Consider the following 20,950-nt stretch of genomic DNA (forward strand, 5'->3'; position numbering starts at 1 on the left):
GGCGCGGGCCTGCCTGGCCTGCCAGCGGTCCAAAATCTACCGCCACACCATCTCGCCTCCATCGCGGTTCCTTCCGCCAGATGCACGTTTCGACCAGGTCCACATCGACTTGGTCGGCCCGCTTCCTCTGGCCAAAGGCTACCGCTACCTGCTCTCGTGCATCGACCGCTTTACCCGCTGGCCGGAGGTAACGCCGATTCCTGACATCACGGCAGAGACGGTGGCCCACGCGTTCCTCTTCTCCTGGGTTTCCCGATTCGGCGTCCCGTCCTCTGTAACCACGGACAGAGGACGCCAGTTTGAATCGGCCCTCTTCGGTCACCTGTGCAGCGCCCTCGGAACCCATCACATCCGAACCACGGCCTACCATCCGGCTGCCAACGGCCTGGTCGAGCGCCTTCATCTGCAGCTCAAGGCGTCCCTCCGCGCCACTGACCACGGCGACACAACCTGGCCCGAGCGTCTACCCTTCGTCCTGCTTGGCCTTCGCGCCGCGATCCGCCAGGATGACTGCAGCGCGGCCCACATGGTCTACGGCTGCCCGCTCCGCCTTCCCGGAGCATTCTTCACCCCATCGGCCCCGCTCGTGCACGACCCTTCCTCCTACATCGACCGTCTCCGCCAGCTCTTCCGGGACCTCAATCCCACGCCTACCCGCTCCGGTCCCGCAACACGCGTGTTCGTGAGCCCCGACCTTAATCAAGCCACCCACGTCTTCGTCCGCCGGGACTCTGTGCGCTCCAGCTTGCAGCCTCCCTATGACGGCCCCTACAGGGTCATCTCGCGAGCCGGGAAGTTTTTCCGCCTCTATCTTCCACGGGGACCTGACACTGTGGCCATCGACAGGCTTAAGCCCGCATTCCTGGAGTCTGCACCTCTGGTATCGCCCGACCCGCCCTCCCTACGTCCGTGCTCAGCTCCTGTCTCCAGCATTCCTCCCCCTCCACGTCGAGTGCATTGGGCGCCCCAGCTCGCACACTACGAGCCGCCCGCCGCCTCGGGTCCGGCTCCTGCACTCCTTGGCCTCGGCGCCCGACCTTTCCCCCAACCTCGGCCCTCCTCGCCAGCCTTGTCATCCGCCACGGGGGGGAGCCCTGTAGCAGCAGCGTCATAATCATCACCAGCACCGCCATCGGTTACGCGCAGCACTGTGCGTGACCCGAGCTTTCGTTTTCGGTTCATCGCCATTAACCGTCATTAAACCCATCGACCTCAGTAGAGCCTGGTCGCCTCATTTCTCGCTCTACAATGCCATCCAAGGAATACTTGGCTGCTGCCAAGTGAATGGAATCCATCGCGGTGTCAGTATTCACTTTGCTTGATATGATAATGGAGTAAGCTGTATGCAGTTATAAGTATTTGTGCAGAAATGCTGGTATGTGAGCGTGGAGGAGAAATTCCTATAAAGCACGTCTCCTTGTGCATTCCTGAGCTGCTGTCTGAGTGTGCGTGCTTTTTTTTTTATTTGTGACGTCATCATGGAATGTCTGAACTTGTTTAGCATTGTTGCAATTTTACCCGCCGCTATTATCTTGTTATCTTGTGTTAGCCGCGTAGCGATGACAGGTGACTCTGCTATTATTCCTGAGGTCTTAAGCCTTTTCCCTTCTCCCTTAAAGGAATTTGTGTGCCCTTTTCCTGTGCTTTCTTTGCGACAATGCGGCTGTGTATGTAGGTATGGGACAATTCGGCAGTGTATATAGCATTAAGCAAGAATTATCTGATAGCAGAAATGGGTGTCTTTTTCTTAGTTTCTTAGCATATGCTTCAGTTTTTGAAGTCAAGCACAAGTGCGCGCAATTTTTGCTGCTCTTTCCTCAAATCACTGCTTTCGCGCTGAAGAAAGTCGCATGGTACAGCTGAGAAGTGGGTTTCTCTGCTTGTTTGTTAGATGTTGTTAGGAGCTCGGTATGTTGAAAAAGTACGCTGTTATAGTTATCCGTGCAGAAATGCTTGCATCTGAGCGCAGGATAGGAATTTCTGAAGCACGGCACCCTCAGTGTAAATTAATTATTTTGGATGTGAGTCTGCTTCACTGCATGACAAGGCTGAAATGGGAAGAGAGAAAAAATTGAAGCGCTTCCTTAATAGCGATCCAAGTAATAGGGTAATTATAGTTTCCATAGAAAGTAGAATTTTAATAGGCTCCTAAAATTATAGTTTTGTAGTAGTTTTTTAAACTGCAATGCAATAAACATTTGCATGCCTAATAATCGTAAATTATAGTTGAGCGTAGTACGGACTTTTGTTATAGTCTTTCTAAACTGCAATGCAATAATCATTAGTATCGTATAGGAATGCAGTCATGTTCCCGTAAAGGTGTTCTGTCTAGTCCTCCGTCGAGCGCAAAAAGAACTTTGCCCCCAGGCTTTCGCGCCTTTTTGCTTGCAGGTGTAGCCTCAGACAACGAATGTATGAGCATAGAAAGGGTCATGTATTACATAAGCCTGGTGATGATGTTGAGTGGACTCACTTATTATTTTAAAAGAGCAGTGGTAGTTTACTGGTGATGTGATTCTAATGACCATGATGAGCCTTTGGGGTGAAAATCGCTAACATGCACGGTGCTTTGTTGTTGAATTTTAATGTAAGAATGAATATCATTAAGAGTAGGACAAAGGAAATACTCTTGCGATTCAATAAATAATAGGAGTCTTTGTCTTTGCCGCTGTCTTCTTCAGACAGGATGTGATGACGTCACGCACTCTGTAGCAATGCATTGACCGTTACTGGAAAAAAGTGTAGCAATAGAAAAATGGTGTGTATTGTCCTGGACGGATTTATGATGAGCACTGTTTTTGAATAAGAGGAGTGCGTGTGCTTAAAATAGTTTGATGTTGGTTTTCTGCATTGTTCAAGTGTTTCTTTTCGCTTTTTTCCTCCTTGTTGTCTGACAAACATGTGCTGACATGCCCAGACCTGTTCTGACATGCTTTCCTTCTACATGTCGTTTTTTTTCTTTTTGAAAAGAAACATTCTTGACGATGTCGATAGTGCTGCCCTGAATGGGAGTAGAGCTATTCTTAATAATTTTGCGATTCATTTAGTTTAGAGAGTAACCGCAAGGGGGACAGGTGCATGGCTTTATTCAGTCAAGGAACAAAGCGTCATCATTCAGTTAGCTGCCTGGCCCTCGGATAGGATGGACATGTCTTGCTGAGCCATTATTTTGTTTTTCCTGTACAGTAAGACTTTGGGAATGAAATACTTAATTCCTACAATCTCCTCTCATGTATGGTGTTTTTCTGCAATAGTTCTCTATGCAATCATTACAGTAGAATAAAGGAAATAATCTTGGGATAGTGATTCAATAAATAACAGGCCCCCTGTCTAGAGCGTAGGCGTCCTTGAGCCACGCAGCTGCTTGATGACGTCATACCGCGACACTATTGTTTCAGGTAGACCTTGTCCAGAGGAGCAATAGTGAAAAAAAAACAGTGTAGCCCTGAAACAATAGGATGACCTCACGACCAATGAGAACAGCCTGCAGGGGCGCAAGGATTCACTTCTCTCTTGGACACTGGCGGGTGTGGACACGTTAATTCTGCTCCTAGCAATTGCGTTGGCCGTCAGTGGAAGAGCGTAGCTTCGGTGGGGTTCCGTCTGCCTCTGATGGGGTGCGGATGTGTGGTTCGTCACTGGAGAATGGTGTTCGACGATGCAGGTGGATTTTGTGACGAGCGGATTTACAATGAGGGAATGTAGTGTACGTGTCTGATGATGGTGAGTGTCTTTTCCCTCTGTACAAGTGTTTGTTTTCCTCTGTTTTCCCAGCAGTCGTGCGATTTGTCCTGATGTGTCCTGACATGCCCCGACATGCATGCTTTCCTCTGTTGATGCTTTGTATTTTTTTTCTTTTTTGACAAGGAACATTCTTGTCTTTATGATAACGCTAGTGCTGCTCTGAATGAGAATAATGCCAGAACGATTCTTAATAATTTTGCGATTAAATTAGTTCAGAAAGTAACCGCAAGAGGGACAGATTCATGACTTTATAGAGGAGAGAAAAGCATTACGATTCAGTTCCGTGCCTGGCTGTCGGATGGAGTAGACGCATCGTTCTGCCCTCCTTGTTACCCGTATTCTGCGTTGATTTGTTGAGTACCTAGTCTTCTTATTAGGCAATGATGGAGTTACGTGTTAGGATATTTTGTTCTTTTGCAAGCCTCATTTAGTAAGACTTTGGAATTCCCACGATCATCTTTCATGCATGGTGCTTTTCTGCAATAGTTTCCTATGCAATCGTTATAGAAGAATAAAGGAAATAATCTTGGGACAGTGATTCAATAAATAATAGGTCCCCTGTCTAGAGCGTACGCGTCCCTGAGCCACGCAGGTGCATAATGACGTCATGCCATGGCTTCATTGCAGATTGACCTTGTCCAATTGTGTCGACCGTCTCAAAAAAAAAGCGGTGGAGCCTTGGGACAGTGGGATGACGTCACGACCAATGAGCAACACAAGAAGAGGGCGCAGGAATGCACTTCTCTGTTAGCCTCTCGCAGGTGGTCGCCGAAGAGGGCGCTAAGAGCGCGCGCATGCGTAGCGGCACGGCGCTCCAGTCAGTTGCTCGCTGGCTGTCGTGGAGAGCAGACATGCGCTCGGTTACTCCGCAGTCTCCGCAGTCCTGCCTGGCTGTCGGATGGAGCAGTCGCATCGTTCGGCGCTCCTGTTGTGGTGGACTCATTTGTTGTGTAACTAATTCTTTTTGTTGTTAGCTATTGATGGTTAGCATATTTACTCTTGCTTTCCCAGCCTCTGTATTATGAGTGTTTTTTCTCCTCGCATGTCCAGAGCTGTCCTAACCTGCCCAGACATGTCATGATGATGTCACAGCTGACGTCTCAGGATGTCCGGAACTTGTGGTCATAGCTGCGATGCTTTGCAACCTGCCTCTGTGCTCCGTCGCCCGGCGATGGTCAGCGGCCATTCTGTACCGCTTTCTTCAAGATCGCCGTCGTTGATCTTCAACTAAACTCCTTCTCTCCACTCTATCTCTATCTATTTTTACCTTTTTTATGGACACAGGTTAACGCCAACGCACAGCTAGCCTGAACACGAGTTAGACGCTCCCCAATTAGTGTGATGACTCATTGGATGATGCTGATTAATGGGGGTCCCAATTAGCTCTAATTGATTAATTAATCGTGATTACTAATTAACGGTGATTACTACTATTGTAGCCATGAAGGCGTGTGCACGTAGTTATCTATGGTGGCCGGGCATTGATGATGACATTCAGGCTAGGGTTGAACAATGTGCAAAGTGCCAACAACATCGCCGGTTACCGCCGAAGACTGTTATGACAGAGTGGACACGTGCAACACAGCCGTTGGATACCATCCATCTAGATTTTGCAGGGCCATGGGAAGGTGCGATGTTGCTCATCGTGGTTGATTCATACACGAAATGGATTCGAGGTGCGTGTAGTTCGCCGAGCAACAGCTAGTACCGTTGTAGAAGAACTGCGTGGACTTTTTGCCACAGTCGGAATTCCACTCAAGGTAGCGTCCGACAATGGTACTCCTTTTGTCGCGTTGGAGACCCAAGACTTTTTCAGAAGGAAGGGAATCAGGTCAGTTACAAGTGCCCCATACCATCCTGCCACTAATGGACAAGCAGAAAGAATGGTTGGAGAAACCAAGACTGCGCTCATGCGTGATCAGGAAGAAACAGTAGAGTGCAGACTTGTACGGTTTCTGTTCAAATAACATACAACGCAATAGGTTGCACACCGGCAGGAGCAATGTTTGGAAGAGAACTACCTTCTATGGCTAACCTACCTGAAAGCCAAGAAGAGTCACGAGCCTGCTGAGGACCCAAAGATCTCCAGAGTACGGAATTTAGTGCCAGGACAAACTGTGCTTTTGAGAAACTTTCTGGGCATGCCAAAGTGGATCACAGGGACGTTGGTGAGGAAGCTGGGAGAACGCTCATGGGTCATGGATATTGCTGCTGGTCTTGCGCGAGAAGACACATTGATCACATCGGCCAATGAAAGTGTCGGCAGCCGAGAACAGTGACAACGTGTCATCATCCACAGAGGAGCTTGCCAGCAAGGCCTGCAGTGCCAAGGACAGAGGCACCTGAGACACCAGCAAGTGACACCTCAGTAGTTACCAAGGGCAACACCCGGGTATCGCGTAACAGAAGACCACCCGCTTGGTTGAAGGACTATTGTCAAGCTAAGTAGGAGGAGAGTGTTATATATGATGCATACATGTGTACTGAATGTAAGTTCGGTTTCGGTTTGAATGAGTTGTTATCATGCCCAGGGGGCGCGCTCGGTTTTCTCTCTCTGATGTAACATGGCGGAATAAACAAAGCATTTTGTGATTGATCTCTGCAATGCTCTGCCATCCTGAGGCTACGGGTTTTTCCCTTCTATCATACATCACAATCCAGGTGTTGGTGTTGGAGCTCAGAGAGACGCACCTGACAAATGTTTATGCTGTGTAGGCCAAATCTGTGACGAGAACGGGGCTGAAACTTAACAACACATACTTGTCTTTTCAAAAGGCATTGGTACTGCACCGCGCTTTTATCCAGGACGGTGAATACTGGCTACCCAGAACTGTTTTGGGGGTTGGGTCTCCGCAAACCCGAAAAATGACACGCACGTTGTGTATTCATTCTTGTTCTCACGATGCACTAAGGAACACCTAGGCTTCATCGCTCAACAACACCTTCACACATGCAGTAACCAGTCACTGTTAATAAAAAGCAGGAATGCCATGCGTATTGAAAGTACGGAAACCAAGAACGCCAATGCACAAAGAACACGCAGCCCGCCGAGAGGAGCCTAGCAGACGCCGCAAAGGCCGGAAAAGAAAGCTCCTGGCGTCACGGGTGTTGAAGTGCGGCTTTCAGTCGGGGGCAAAAGCTGCAAGTTGAAAATTGCATTATAAATTGTTGGAGCCGAATATAAACGATATATTGCTTAGTAGCTTGGAGAGATATAAGGAATCATCTGACGAGGCCGATTTGCTTCACCTCTGGGGTCCAGACTGTCCCTTTAAGTACGAGGGGCGTTCAAGTCAAACCGGGACTTTCTGTCTCCTGAGTGTACGAATTTCATTTTCGCACGCCACAGGCCCCCGCGTTCACCACGTGGTGATCCAAAGTTTGTGCAAAACAGAAGACACGTGCTGGACAAGATGGCCGACAACGTGGTGGGCGCGCACATCGAACAGCGAATTGTCATGAATTTCCTCGTGAATGAAGGCGTAAAGTCACAGTGAAATTCACAGAAGACTTCAGGCTCAGTATGGCCACGATACACTTAGCCGCAGCAAAGCGTTTGAGTGGCGCAAACGGTTCCGAGACGGCCGTACATCAGTGCCGGACGATCCTGGCCAGCCGTCCCTTGATCGGATCATCACGTGCGATGAAACGTGGGTGCACCATTTCACTCCTGAGTCTAAACGCGCATCAAAACAGTGGAAGCATCCGGGCTCGCCAGCTCCCAAGAAGTTCTGAAGCACCCCGTCTGCGGGTAAAGCCATGCCCACGGTTCTCTTGGACAATTCTTGCGTTGTTCATGTTGATTTTCTGCCCAGTGGTACCACCATCAATAGTGCATATTACTGCCAGGTTCTCATGGATGTGCATAAGGCGCTGAAGCAAAAGCGGCCGGGCCTCATCACCAAAGGAGTCTTCGTCCTACAGGACAATGCACGCCCGAATACCGCACATCTCACGACACGCACCTTACAGGAACTTGGCGCTGGGAGTTGCTGCCACATCCCCCTTACAGTCCAGACATCGCAGCCAGCGATTTCAATCTCTTCGGGCCACTGAAGGCGTACCTTGGGGGCCGCCACTTCAGCTGCTACGACGATGTCAAGAATGCGTTCCGATCATGGCTGCTACGCGCCGGTAAGGATTTCTACGCTGCTGGCATCCAAGCCCTCGTGCATTAGTTAAAAGTAATTAGTACAAGCAATTATCGTTACAAGCCGTCGGGTGACCTCGTTTTTGATAAGATAGCTGTGATGCTCGCACTCACCGCGTGTTTGTTCCGTGGGTAAGTATTGTAACCCTTCCCCCCTCGTGTGGCGTGTCAATGTAACCTCCTTTCTTCGCAGCTTTGCGCTCAAACTACGAGCCGTCAAAAAAGAGGCGGAACCAAGGACTCATTTCCACATATTTTCGGCGAAGTTATTTCGGCAATTGCCATTGCATTACGAGCGGGAATATGTGCTATACTGAGTAAAATGACCACGGGGAACCCATTTCCGCAAAGAAAACGTTAGGTTGCCTTGGGAATTTTTGGAGTTCAATTCAAGAAATTAACTTTTTGTCAATTGAAATGAAATAAAAATGTTACCAATATGTGGCAAAAGTTATTGGCAGAAAAAAGTCCCTTGACCGCATCTTTCTCCGTGGCCTACGTTTTTTACTATGAATTTCTGTCATGGTTGGTGGACCACCCTGTATATCTTGTGCACTTCCAAGGCATTGTCTCTATCCAAAGATCTGAAATGCATGGGCAAGTGGTTGGAAAGCAGCATGTGTACTCTACCTGCATGTAAGCTCATAACACAATAAAGATGATGTTCTCCAGAAACGAGGGACAAGCTACATCGGGAGGAGTACGCCGTTTTTGTGACAATTATAAACAGCATAAGTGTCGCAAAAAGGCGTACCCCTCCCGTTTTCAACAAATCAGGGCAGATAACGATATCATTCGAGATTATGCTTGACTAGGAGCGTGCTATGCGGTGAAGTTCATTTTTTACAGTGTACTCCGTACGAGCGTATCCTGCAAAATATGCGAACGAAGTTCAGCACAAACCAACTTACCACCACTTGGCCTGAAAGTTATTGCGTGCGTCATGGTTCACGTTGTATCGGAGAGGCTAACAAAGTCACACTACCATAGTCACACCACGCAGTTTCATTCTTCTTCTACTTCTTCTTCTTCTTCTCCTCAGGAAGTTCAGAGGTCATACGACCGGCTTCTTCGCCCTCCTCGGTGTATCACGGTGTATCACGGGGCTGTTGTAAACCTTTGTGTTTCGCTTCTTTCCATTTTTTGTGTGTTCTTTTTTTGTTTTTGTTCTTTATTCAAGTGGAATGTTACACCGTTTGAGGAAATTATAAAGTATTATTTCCTGTTACTTCAAGTGTAGCGGGACTCACCTTCTTTTCACGTGCAACAGTGACAGTGAAATGCAGATGAATAAGAAAGAAGTGTCATTACTACAGCACAAAAAAAAATATATAAAAAATCTAACCATTTCGCCGTCATTATTTTACCAATGTGACTGCACTGCGAATTTTCGAGTGCTTTCCTTCAGGAGGAGGTAGACGTGACAAAGCACTCATGAACTGCGCACAACGCGCACTTGAGGTAAATGGACTTAGGACTAGAGTCCTGCACGGCTCGCGGTACCCGCGCGCACCCGCGTGTGCGTTCTTGCGGGCGTTGCGGGGTTTTCGGTGTCGTGCGGGTAACTGGTGCAGGCGTCATTGTTGACGGCGCAGCAGACAGCGGGTCCGGTGCGGTCACAGCATTTTACCAAAACACTATTGTGAGCGACAAAGAGGGAGGCAGGATGCGCCAGCTTAATGAACATTCATTCTAGGTCTAATCCTCCAAGGAAACGGTTTCCTGGGTCCCTACTGTAATCAGGCACACTACAACTATTAGAAGGTACACCGAGTTGCTCAATTTCTTAGGCGTATCTACTGCAGTGGCTCGAAATATGACGTGAAACGTCGCTGACAAGGGCGGAACAAACGCTGACACCGTTAGCGGGAACAGCGCATGTGGGTCCTTCCTTATAGATGTTGCGTTTCGTATCATCATGCCTCAGGTCTCAAACCAACACGCATTGCCCCTTTTTGCCCCCTGCGCTGATGTACAAGAAACCATGCACACAGACATATCTAATCATCAGGCACACACCAGGGAGTTCTCTCAGTTTACTCGTCAACGTTCATCGCGTTGCCGGTAGAGGGTCGGGTGCGGGTGAGCTTTTGTATGGTGGACTAGAAAGACTGGTGTGCTTACCGCCGTATTCAATACATAAATGTGCGACGCCTCTGTTTTGAAGCCGATCTCCTGAGTTCCGGCGCTATGCGCTCGCTGCGAACCATGCGGGTTCTCGTTGAACTAGTCGTGTGTGACGGTGTATATTTGCTTGACTATTTTTATCTTGAACATATTTTGACCTGCAGTGCTTTGGTTTTTGTACTGACCGTTAACTAGCATCCGCGCTTCTTTGTAACGAGACCACGTGACATTTGCTGCCGTCACGTCTGCCTAGCTGAAGATCCCTGCAAGCGAAAGATATCGGAATGTTGCGAAGCACGTTGCCCCATGTCTTATCTTGATTGGGTGATGGCAGACGGGAGAAAACAAAATAAAGAACGATTACTGAATCCGAGAGCTTGCCTCGTCGATGGTGTCTTTCTCTTCACCCTTTGCTTTTAACCTAGATTATCGAGTTGCTGTGTACAGGAAGCTCCGATGATTTTTTCACGGAACGTAGGCCTGTGGTAGACTCTTCAGCTAGATTGTCATTTAGCTCAACTCTGGGGCATTATATACAGTGTACTTTGGCACACATCTTATTAGTTACGTAACTCTTTTGCTTCCTATGTAACTCGTGCAGTTAACCGCGTATAAAGAAACACGGTGTCAGCAATACAACATGAAATTCCATTGTATTCTGGTGCTGTAGCGACATTCGTGTGTACAGGACATACGTTGACCCTCAAGAGTCTCCCCTGTGCCTGTAGCACCTCAGAAGTATTATCTCTGGACGCAAGCACTTACTGTGGATAAATAGAATAACGAAGTCATATATAAAAAAAGAAAAAGTGTCATCCTTGTAGTACTAACCGAAAATGCTTGAATGTAATTGATGCGATACTAAGGGTCGTAGGACATCATGTTAACTTTGTTTTATCCACGCTTTGAGCGGTCTAAGAGCGCTTGTAACGTGATATTACACAGTGTCGAGTTGAAAAGTCTAATATATGTCCGCCCCTATGACTTGATAAATGTGTGCTTGGTGTGCTCCCCCGGGATATTACTTCTCATCTGTCATCCTACCCTCAATCGTTCTGTAACCTTTTGTCCTACACTATGCACGTTAACCCATTCACCATATGTGCATCTGTTTGTATTTTCACGGCTTGTAGGCGTCCTAGGGTAGCCAGTCCGACTCTGTCGCGGCTGACATCCCCATTTTCTTCTTTTACTTTATCACCATCTTCCAGGTTATATTAAAAAGAGCATAATGCCGGTTTCACGTCAGTTCAGGCAGGGAGCTCCCACAGACCTCCTGGACTTTCATTATTTTTTTCTTTTTAATATTTAGAAGCTCATTGTGCGTGATGATCAACAGCGGTAAAATGAATAATTTCTGCTGAATAGTGCAAGAAAATCGAGAAAATCCGGCCCTGAATTCGAGTGTTTCAGTTGTGCCGTGTTTGCATGCGTATATCTCTTGAGTTTTAAAAGATATTGTAGTGATATTTTTTTATGCTTTCGTACCTACAGGCCAGCAGTCGGTGCTAAAATGCAACGCTGTATGCCATAAAAAATGTCGAACATGCTCTCACTCATCGTTCACTAGTCCACTCATCGTATACACCCTGTTACATCCTGCTCAGGGACTGGCCGTTATTTTCACAGCCCAAAATGAAAACAACACTTGGGGTTGCTGGACGGCATCGCGTACAAGGAAACCCGCAACTCCCAGAAAGAAGAAGAAAATAATAAACAAAACACGACCAATGGCACTTCTTGTCCTTTCTGACCACATATTTCCCGGAAGTATGTACCTTCACGTGTAATGTTGGGCGTTTCGTTCTTTTTCTTTTTTTGATGGAAAGACTATAACAACCCTCGGTTTATTCAGTTTTCAGCCTAAGGTAATTCAGCCTACCATACGACATACGAAGGAGGAAATGCGAAATACCTCGCGCACTTGGGTTGCAGTTTTGTTTTGTTCATGTTTAGAATTTATTTTGCAACGCGGTTCAATCCGCCATGTAAATCGTAGTTCCGATCTCTCCCAACTCACATTACGTCTGAACCGTTTCGCGTTTCGTAGGTCGCTCGTTATGACGAGGTCGGCTATGTGCATCGGTATCATTCGTAAGTACGTCGTCCTCGACGTCCGATCAGTCGTCGGCAGTAAAAAATTCGTCCTCGGTGTTGAATTTGACAAGGTTCGAGGCTCCATGTTCCTCTGGCGAATCATCTGAAAAATCTGGATCGCTGTCTGAGCTGTCTAATTCCCATTCCGGGCGATACGGCTTCAGTGGAGCAACATTCACCACATCTGTCTTGGAGCCAGTTGTATTTTCTACTTCCCAATCGTTTTCTGCAGTCTGCCTTACAAGTCGGAATGGGCCGTGGCAGCAGTGTAAAAGCTTCGTTGTCCTGTCCTTCGACGTTTCCGGTGATCTTACATAGACGAAGTCGCCAGGTTGGAAGCAGTGTTTCCCGTCTGCGTTGATCGTAGCACTGTTTGTTCTTGCGCAACGCATTTCTCTCCCTCTCAGCAACAATTTGCGTTTGCGGATGATAAGCCGTTGTCTCTGCATGATTCGTCTTCAGCAGGACGAGTATTTCCTCTAGTAACACGTAGCTACGAAGTGCTGTCCGCGATCTGCGATCAGCTCCTCCGGAGCTCCATGTTTGAGCACGATGTTCTCGACGAATCCTTGGGCCGCACAGGATGCAGTGGCAACTGGGGTTGCAACGGCTTCGGCAAACTTGGAGTGGTAGTCGGTCATTACCAGTATGTAGCCGTTACCATTTTTTCTCTTCCTTTTGACTCCTTAAGCGGACCCGCATAATCCATCCAAACCTGCTGAAAGCGACGTGAAACAGGTGGAATGGCTTGCAGGGACCGCATTGGCTTGAGAGCAGGCGCTTTCCTGATCTGCAAACATTGAAGCCCATCACGTACTTCGTAACGTCAGAAACATCTTCGGCAAGGAGTATGCCTGCCTCGTATCTTCTTCCAGGTGCGCTTGGTGCCTACATGTGCTGCCGTCATGTCATCATGGCAAGCTCGAAGTATCTAAGGACGAAGGCACCTGGGGACGACAAGAACAGTTCGTCCCCAGTTCGACCCCGTTTTGTTCATTGTTTCCTCTGCGGTGGAGTACACCGTCGATGGTCCCCTCTCGCATCATCACTCCTTGGCTGTTTTTCTTTCTTTCTTTTTTCTTTTGCAACAACAACTTTATTGCGAGATGATGCTGGTGGTGACGCGACGAATGAGCCCCCTCACAATAAGGATCGAAGTCCTATGGTATCCAAAAAGGTGAAGAGAGCTTTGAGGGCAGAGCGTTGGTGGACTGGATGTGGCCAGGCTTTTTTTTTTTCCTTTTTTTATATACTTTACGCTCAACCTTTCTCAAGTCTAGCCGAGTAGCCGAGAATGGATCACCTTTTTGCGTTCACAAAAGGCGTTACTTGAAGGTGGCCATAGCGGAATCACATTCAGCTGGCCATGCAAAGGGTACGTCCTTCCTCGTGAGATTGGTTAATGGTCGGGCTATGCGCGCAAAATCTTTTTATGAAACGGCGATTGTAGTTGTGGATTCCAAGGAAACTTTGCACTTCTTTTCGGTTCTTTGGCGGGGTTTCAGTTTCCAGTTTAAATCAGTTTCCACAAGACGACCTGCCTACAGTGGACCAGGCTGCCGCTTAAAAAGGCCGAGAGCATGGACCCGAGGGCTGGTACCACTGTGGCTCAAGTTTATTCCAACACAAACACATACAAAAAACAAAGATTGGCGAGGGTGTCGCCCCCGCAGAAGTGCTGCAGTTACACGAAGCCATTAACGAAGGGAAAGAGATAGGAGTGCAGGAAAACAGAACCAAGAGGGCGTGAAGGACTACATATTCTAACACCTATGTTTACTGTTGATAAATTAGTTAGTACTATACGAATATTCAAGCTCTAGAAGGCGAAACCTGTTGAAAAAGACCAAACACGAGTATAAACATACAAAATATCGCGACATACACGATACTACGACCGGACCCGTTTCAAATATGCACACGCACATGATAGGAATGCGAGCGCATCTCCTGCTGTCTCATTGGGTGCCGCCACTCATTGCTTCTTAAGGATTCCACTGGGTGCTTTCAGAGTCGGCACAGTTCCCTTAGAAGTCGGCCCAGGACGCACATTCCCCCAGGGCGTGAGTCGTGACGTTGCCCACATACGTGAGGCCGACAACGGCAAGCCCTATCACCACCACCACCACCACCACCACTGGGTGCCGCTAAAGACGGCCCTGTTTAATTGTGTTTTTCTTCTAAACGGTAGCGCTGTGCGAACTATTTTTTCGTTGTGTATGCTAATTGAAACACGTACTTTCCTTCGAAAACAAGTTGTTTTTTGCATTTGAGTGCCCCTTTAAAGCCCCTCGTCTTAGGAAAACGCAGGGAAAACACCGATACAGTACAGTCGGTGGCTGATCATTGCGGTGGTGTTGCTGTTGAAAGCACGGGCACGCCGTTGTCGGCCTCACAGAGGTGGGCAGCTTCACGACTGACGCCCTGGGGGAATGTGCGTACTGGGCCGACTTCTAAGGGAAATGTGCCGCCATATGTCTGAAAGCCCTCATCGGACGAAAACCCAGGAAAAACCCCAGACTGCACACCCGGCACGGGGATTCGACCCTGGGTACCTCCCGGATTGCAATCCCGGTGCCGGCTGTGATCACTACTGACGCCCTGGGAGAATGTGCGTCCTGGGCCGACTTCTAAGGGAACTGTGCCGACATATATGTCTGAAAGCGTCTGGGGAACACCCAGGAAAAAGCCCAGACTATGGCGGGCTACCCAGACAGCACATCTGGCACCGGGATTATTAGGCCCTGCGGTGTCCAATCTTCCTTGGTTGATCAAGCACGGAAAGCGTGACGAAGAAGAAGAAAAGACTTTCAACGTATTTGCGCGTGTACCAGAAATGCCATCACGTGTTGCCGCATTACATGTGCGTGCATCGTATTTTTGCAAGCTGTACAGCTGTAGATATTGAAATTTTGTACTGTTTGCTCACCGACCTGACTTCTAAGGTAACTTTCTTTCTTCTTTCGCAACTTTTTATATGTACCCTGTGTTTGACTGCGTGTTTTTCGTGCCTTCTCGATGACTGGCAAACATTAGCAGGATTCTTGGGTTCCCTACAAGCTCCTCTAACAGGCTGAAAATCTCAAGCAATCCGAAGTAGAGCCATGCCTTGAATATTTATAATTATTCGTCTCTCTTCCCAAATCGGGTTGTCGATGCTCATGACTCCATGCGTCCTTTAGTGGATTCAACCGTAGCCCACCTATGTTATGACTCAACTTAACGTTAAGAGGTGTAACCTGTACCTATGTTTTTTGTTTTCTTTTCTGTGCCACAAGTTCTCGCTACGCAGCAACACTACTGAACTATTCGGATTGTACGTACATATTTTCGAATTGATGCGTAATTAGTCTGACTGTCATTCGGGAATGTAATTGCGCTGCGCAAATTGAGCTGCGCTATGCCTGCACATCCGCATTGCGTCGAGTCAGCATTGCTGGCGACATGTTGAAAGAACCGTCGCCTTCGTGTCTTTCGATCCCAAAACTATGGGGGCATTTTATTCCTCCGCAGTCACTGGCGTTGATTCGGAAAATCTCACCGATAAGCACCGCGTATATTTTCTGCAATTTCGTGATTTAACCACAAGGGCAGGCAGAAGACGTTGAGACTATGGTGAGAGCATGAGAAAACGTCGCAATGGGACTAACCAATGAGAAAGCGCCCTTGACTACTTAGAGCCGCTCGAGTGGTGATCGTCTGCAAGGCGCCTAGTAAGCAAAGCAGACGAACCCGGAAGCAACGCCAATCATCTGTGTGCTGCCCTGCGATTCGCCCTTCAAGCCTACGTCGTTAAAACACATCTTTGGGCACATTCGCAAAAAAAAAAAAAAAAAACGACTAACGGACATGGACGTACGCGCTTTCAACATCGGGGAATGTTGTTGAAATAAATAAGTGTTGAGAGTGCACACGGTCTGTCTCTGTTGTGCGTCCTTCGTGTTTTAGCGCTTTTAGGTATGGTAAGCCTACGTCACCATGATGTTTTTGACGCCTTCTCAGGTGCAGAGGCGATTTGTCGGGAGATAAAGTAGGCCGGCCGTCGAACGATGTCAAGCTTTGTGTACACTCGTTTGATGCACACATTTCTGAAGGTGACTGTTCTTTTAAAGGGGCTGTGGCACTGCCGATGATTGCATCATGCACGCACTGTACTATGCGTCAGTGTACTGAGAAAAATCATTTTGCTTCATGTCGTACTTCAACCTACAAATGCTGCGACACACTTCTGCGTAAGCGAAAACATCTGCCATGCTTATTTCTACTAGTAAGCATGTGATATCTCATGCGCAGTAATGTCAGCATTAGAAGAGTTAGGGATATTCACGGGATTGTGTAGTTTCGCTATTCTTACACCTCTTTACCTCTGTGCTCTAAAATTTGAAATGCTGTTTCACCTGAATGCACTTAGCCCACTTTGGTATACTTAGTCCACATAACTGGTCGCGGAGTGGCATAATTAGTCTCTTTTAAATCAAAAACAAACGTTTATAACCGCCACTGCTATCCAAGCATCGGTGTGGCAGGGTGTCGGATTCAAGCTACAACTGCTGCTACCAGCTGTTCAGCTACTACGAACTATACCTACCGCCAGCTACCCATGCGATTCATGGTGGCTCGTGTACATGGCTCTTGTATACTTCCGCTGATAGTATGGTTGTGATTAATGGACGTTTAATTGGTGATCAGGCGTTAGTCCAGGTGGCGTTGCCATTCTTCTCCCTTGGCTATCTTCTTTATATCGCCAAGGTTAGCACCCAACCTTACAGCTCACTCCAGTTCCGCGGAAGCTGAGGCTTTGCCTCAACACAGCTTTCCGCCTGGTAAAGCTCTAACCCATGCCATCCAGGTTCGTGGAAATTGTGGAACAGACACTTGCGACATTAGTGTACAAACCGAGCAAACGTTCGAATAACGCGGAAACGCGAAGAGCATTTAATTTTGCAGGTACACCCCCGCGACCCCCAATACATAACTATTTGTTTAATCCTTCAGTCAGCACTTACGCAAGGATACACGTGGCTGGGAAACAGAGATGGAAAAAGCGGTTCCGCCATCTTGCCCTTGTCTTGCAAAGCAGACGTCAGGCACCGAGGTGACAACATGCTGTTCGACGGTAGAAGAACTTCACACTGAACTCGAGAACAAGAATGCAGAGATCGCTTCCTTGAAAAACGAAATCGCACAATTGAAGGACACCGTACGAGAGAGACTGTCGCAGGAAAACCTTCTGGCTGAGGCGCAAGTGAAGGAGGACAATTCTAAGCAGATTCTGGCAGCGACAGAAATCCAGCTGCGGCAGAAGGTTGCGGAAACGGAGCAGCTACAGCGTCGTCTGGAAAATGCCTTGGCTGAGCTGGGAGCTACGGAAGAGCTCAAGATATCATTATGCGAAAAGAATGACCAGGTCAACGCTCTAACGGAAGAAATACGTGCTCTTCAGGAGGCTCTTCAGCTGCGTGACGAAGCAAAACACGTGTCAGAAGTGATTGAAGCTGATACCGCAAGCTCAGAGATTTCTCCTCATGGAAAACGTAATGTATGTACGATCTGCGCTTGAGATATGAAGACTTGTTTGTGCGTATACGTTGAGCTTCGTTGCCACGCAACGGTTATGTAACACCGTTTCGTTTACCAAATTACAGGTGCTCGGCGAGAGCGTGGTGCACTCATCCGAAGAGCGCAGAGTTCCCCACTGGCAGGCGCAGATCATGGAGAACCTTGAGAGCTCCGTTGTGGGCGAGCAACAGAGTACGCAATCGAATGAACCGGAGCGTAGATATCAAGAGCTGTCGGAGGCACAGCGTGATAGAAACATAATGCCGTTGTCTATGGATATCGTAGTTGCAAAACGACCCATCGGTGGAGATCCGCTGCTAGCCAAGCTCTGTTTCAGTGAGGATGGGTTAGGTGTTTTTGCTACAAGTGGTAAAGACGTGGAGGATTTGGAATTTCCGTCGGAAGAATCCCAAGAACTGCTCGCCGAACGACAGGAGGTGGATGACATGTTCCGAATGAGAGAGACCAACTTATCAACTACCAGCTTCGTGGGTGAGCATTTTGATTAATTCTGTAGTAAAACATGACAGGTTATATTCTCGTTTTAGAAATAAGGTTCGCAGTCGACAATTTATTTAGTGAGAAATTTCAATACGTCATAAAGCTCCAAAATAATATGCAGGTACGACCACGAGGTGTGAAAGAGCCTGGTGACATTCCAGTAAGCATTACCGTGAACGATAAATACAACCCGCCCCAAGTGTCGTTCAAGGTTAACCAGTACCTTTATTTCTTTTAATACAATAGAAAATTCTGGAAGCACCAAACTACATCAGTTTTTCAAATATATTCACCGTGCGCATCTGGTATGAGCGTAGTACCTTCTACCCCCGATTGCCTCCTCTCTCCCGCTCATTGCAAGAGTTCCTTGCCCTGTGAGCGGCAGTTATCATTAGTTCATTATGTAGCCATTAGTTAGTAATTAGTCATTAGTTAGTCATTATCAGTTAGCATTATGTAGCCACAGTGTCTCTAGGCTCTAGGCGTCATCCTTTCATCATTTTCATCGTCAGTCCATTTCTCATCGTCATCCCACCCTCACATGGGACCCACGGACAACGGCCTCGGGAATCCAACGTCCACTAGCTCGTGAAGCCCAAAACAGACTGCACCCTCACAGTTGACTGTGGACCCACAGGTCTCCACCTCGGGGATTCAGCGCCCGCTAGTCATTTAAACCCTAGCCAGACTGCACCCTCGCATGACGTAGTCTACATTCGAATCTCAACATGCGTATAAGCCCGCATCCGATAAGTAGTCAAGCACAAGCTCAGAGGATCGTCCGTCACCACTCCAAGCCGGCCGCATCTCCGTCGCCTGCGGTAAAACCCGTCCGAGTGGCCGTACGCGTTCCCACGGCAGTCTCGCCAACGGTCACCCAAGACGGACATTACACATTCCATGATGGCCGCCCCTTGCACATTCGTCGCGCCATTGCCTCATCCTCCTTGCTTGGCTTCCCCGCCCGAACATATCAGCTTAGTATACGACCCCCGTCCATGTCGTCGCAGGTTCACGTTACTTGCTCTTTGCCTTTTCCGCTCCTTGCCCTTCGCCTCGAAATGCGATGGCGTCGCTCGTCAACTGGAACGCATTCTCCATCATCACATCTTGGTGACGTATCCCCTTGGTGACGAAGCCCTTAAGCAAGAACTGCGACATCGTGAGTTATCATGTCATAGTCGTCGAAATTCCCTCATACGTAGACTGTTCGACTGTATACAAGAAGAACGAGGCGCTTGGCCATTATCAGTCCAACGTCGTACCCAACGATCACCAGTCGCCCCTAGCAAGTATCCTCGGAGGCTTCACAGCCTTCTCTCTAGTCAGTCACTTCGTCGTTGCTGCAAGTTACGACGATGCCGGATATGTCACAGTCCATCGACACCTTTCCAGACAACCGCCGTCACTCGTCGAGGTAGTGGTTGAGCGAGCTCGAATGCGCACCCAAGCTCGCACAGTGGTCTGACAAAGCCCTTCGAGCTGTAAGCAAACTCCATGGAACGGCCTGCAAATGGCACGACGCTCTTGGGGAAACACTACGAAACGTGGTTATCTTGGAAAGTGGTGTTCCAGACTCAGTTCAGGGATGGTCTCACGCTGATAGAATGGAAAGAAAATCTCTGAATGCGTTCAAAGTCCAGGCCTATCACTGGACAGCTATGCGTTCGCCATGCTCAAGCTCCTTGTCAGTTCTCCAGTTCGCTTGACCGTAAAGCAGCAGATTCGCTATCTTCTTCAAGGACTTCAAGACCCCAACTTTGTGGTAGCAAATGTGACCCAGCGACCAAAGACCGTTGCAGGCTTCATTGACGTCGTCACTGATCTCGAGAATAGTCTCCTGTTTCTCCGGTGTTGTCATCACCTTATGTCTCAGCAACGGACTGACAGTACACCTCAACCGCGAATGTCAACAACCGGGTCACAGATTCAAAATGGTCGCATATCTTCGTCTACCGCCCCTGGTCACACTCTTTCATGTCCTACGAACGGCAACACGAAATCTTTGCTTGCGCGCCGCCAGCGTATCTCTGCCTTGCCTACTGCCGAACAAAAAGCGAAACACAAGGCGATTTCCGACCAATACTGGGTCACAGCGTTTCGTAGAGGCCAAGATATTTCCACCGCTATATGCTACAAATGTAAAAAAAAAAAAAAACATTGGGACATTTGGCATCCAAGTGCCCTTGTTCTTTGGTTCGCTTTGAGTCCTCCCAAGCTCAAGGAACCAATCTAAAACCGTCGCCATCGGCACTTCACAGCACCACAGCTGTTACTGATGGCTACAGCTAACAGCGACAGTGTTCCTTCTTTGAGACCAACATCACAGGCCTTATACGCATTCCCGCACCTAGGATCCAAGCTCGCTCTCGTGTCCCAATAGCTTCTTCCCGCCTACATGGTCCTTCCATGGAAACGGCCTCCTCTGAATGTGGTAGGTGGTTCCTCAGTGCTGCCCATAGGTACTGCCATCCTTGAGGTTACAGTCTGAAACGTCCCTGCCTTGGCCAAAGCAGCAGTTGTGACCAACAATCCGGTGCCCTTCATGATTGGTGAAGATTGTTTCGGAAATTCCACAGCTAAACTTATTTTTCAGCTTTCCAACCAGGACCAACCAACTTACTTACAGCATGACTTCTCCTGCACTACCGTACAAGCATGTCCCAAGGTTACACCCCGCGTTGCGAATGCTGTTATCCTACAAGGTTCTGCTGTTGCCCGTACAGTTGGTGCTCCTATTCCCAAAGACTGTACTGTTGTCGAAGTACAAGA

General features: G+C 48.2%; 2 protein-coding genes across 2 annotated transcripts in view; one reads left to right on the forward strand and one right to left on the reverse strand.

Annotated features, from left to right (window-relative positions):
• LOC135400448 (N-acetylated-alpha-linked acidic dipeptidase 2-like) overlaps nucleotides 1-8,898 on the reverse strand; it is an 86,824-nt gene extending 77,926 nt beyond the window's left edge. Inside the window, exon 1 of the mRNA XM_064632280.1 lies at nucleotides 8,806-8,898. Coding sequence (XP_064488350.1) covers nucleotides 8,806-8,839 — 34 coding nt within the window. The 5' untranslated portion in view covers nucleotides 8,840-8,898. The remainder of the gene's footprint in view (nucleotides 1-8,805) is intronic.
• Nucleotides 8,899-14,956: 6,058 nt separating this feature from the next.
• LOC135399524 (myosin-14-like) overlaps nucleotides 14,957-20,950 on the forward strand; it is a 33,295-nt gene continuing 27,301 nt past the window's right edge. The window contains exons 1-3 of the mRNA XM_064631268.1: nucleotides 14,957-15,063; nucleotides 17,114-17,657; nucleotides 17,764-18,169. Of these exons, the coding sequence (XP_064487338.1) occupies nucleotides 17,154-17,657; nucleotides 17,764-18,169 (910 nt within the window). The 5' untranslated portion in view covers nucleotides 14,957-15,063; nucleotides 17,114-17,153. The remainder of the gene's footprint in view (nucleotides 15,064-17,113; nucleotides 17,658-17,763; nucleotides 18,170-20,950) is intronic.

The sequence above is a fragment of the Ornithodoros turicata genome, chromosome 7 (assembly GCF_037126465.1).
Source record: "Ornithodoros turicata isolate Travis chromosome 7, ASM3712646v1, whole genome shotgun sequence".
Classification (NCBI taxonomy): domain Eukaryota; kingdom Metazoa; phylum Arthropoda; class Arachnida; order Ixodida; family Argasidae; genus Ornithodoros; species Ornithodoros turicata.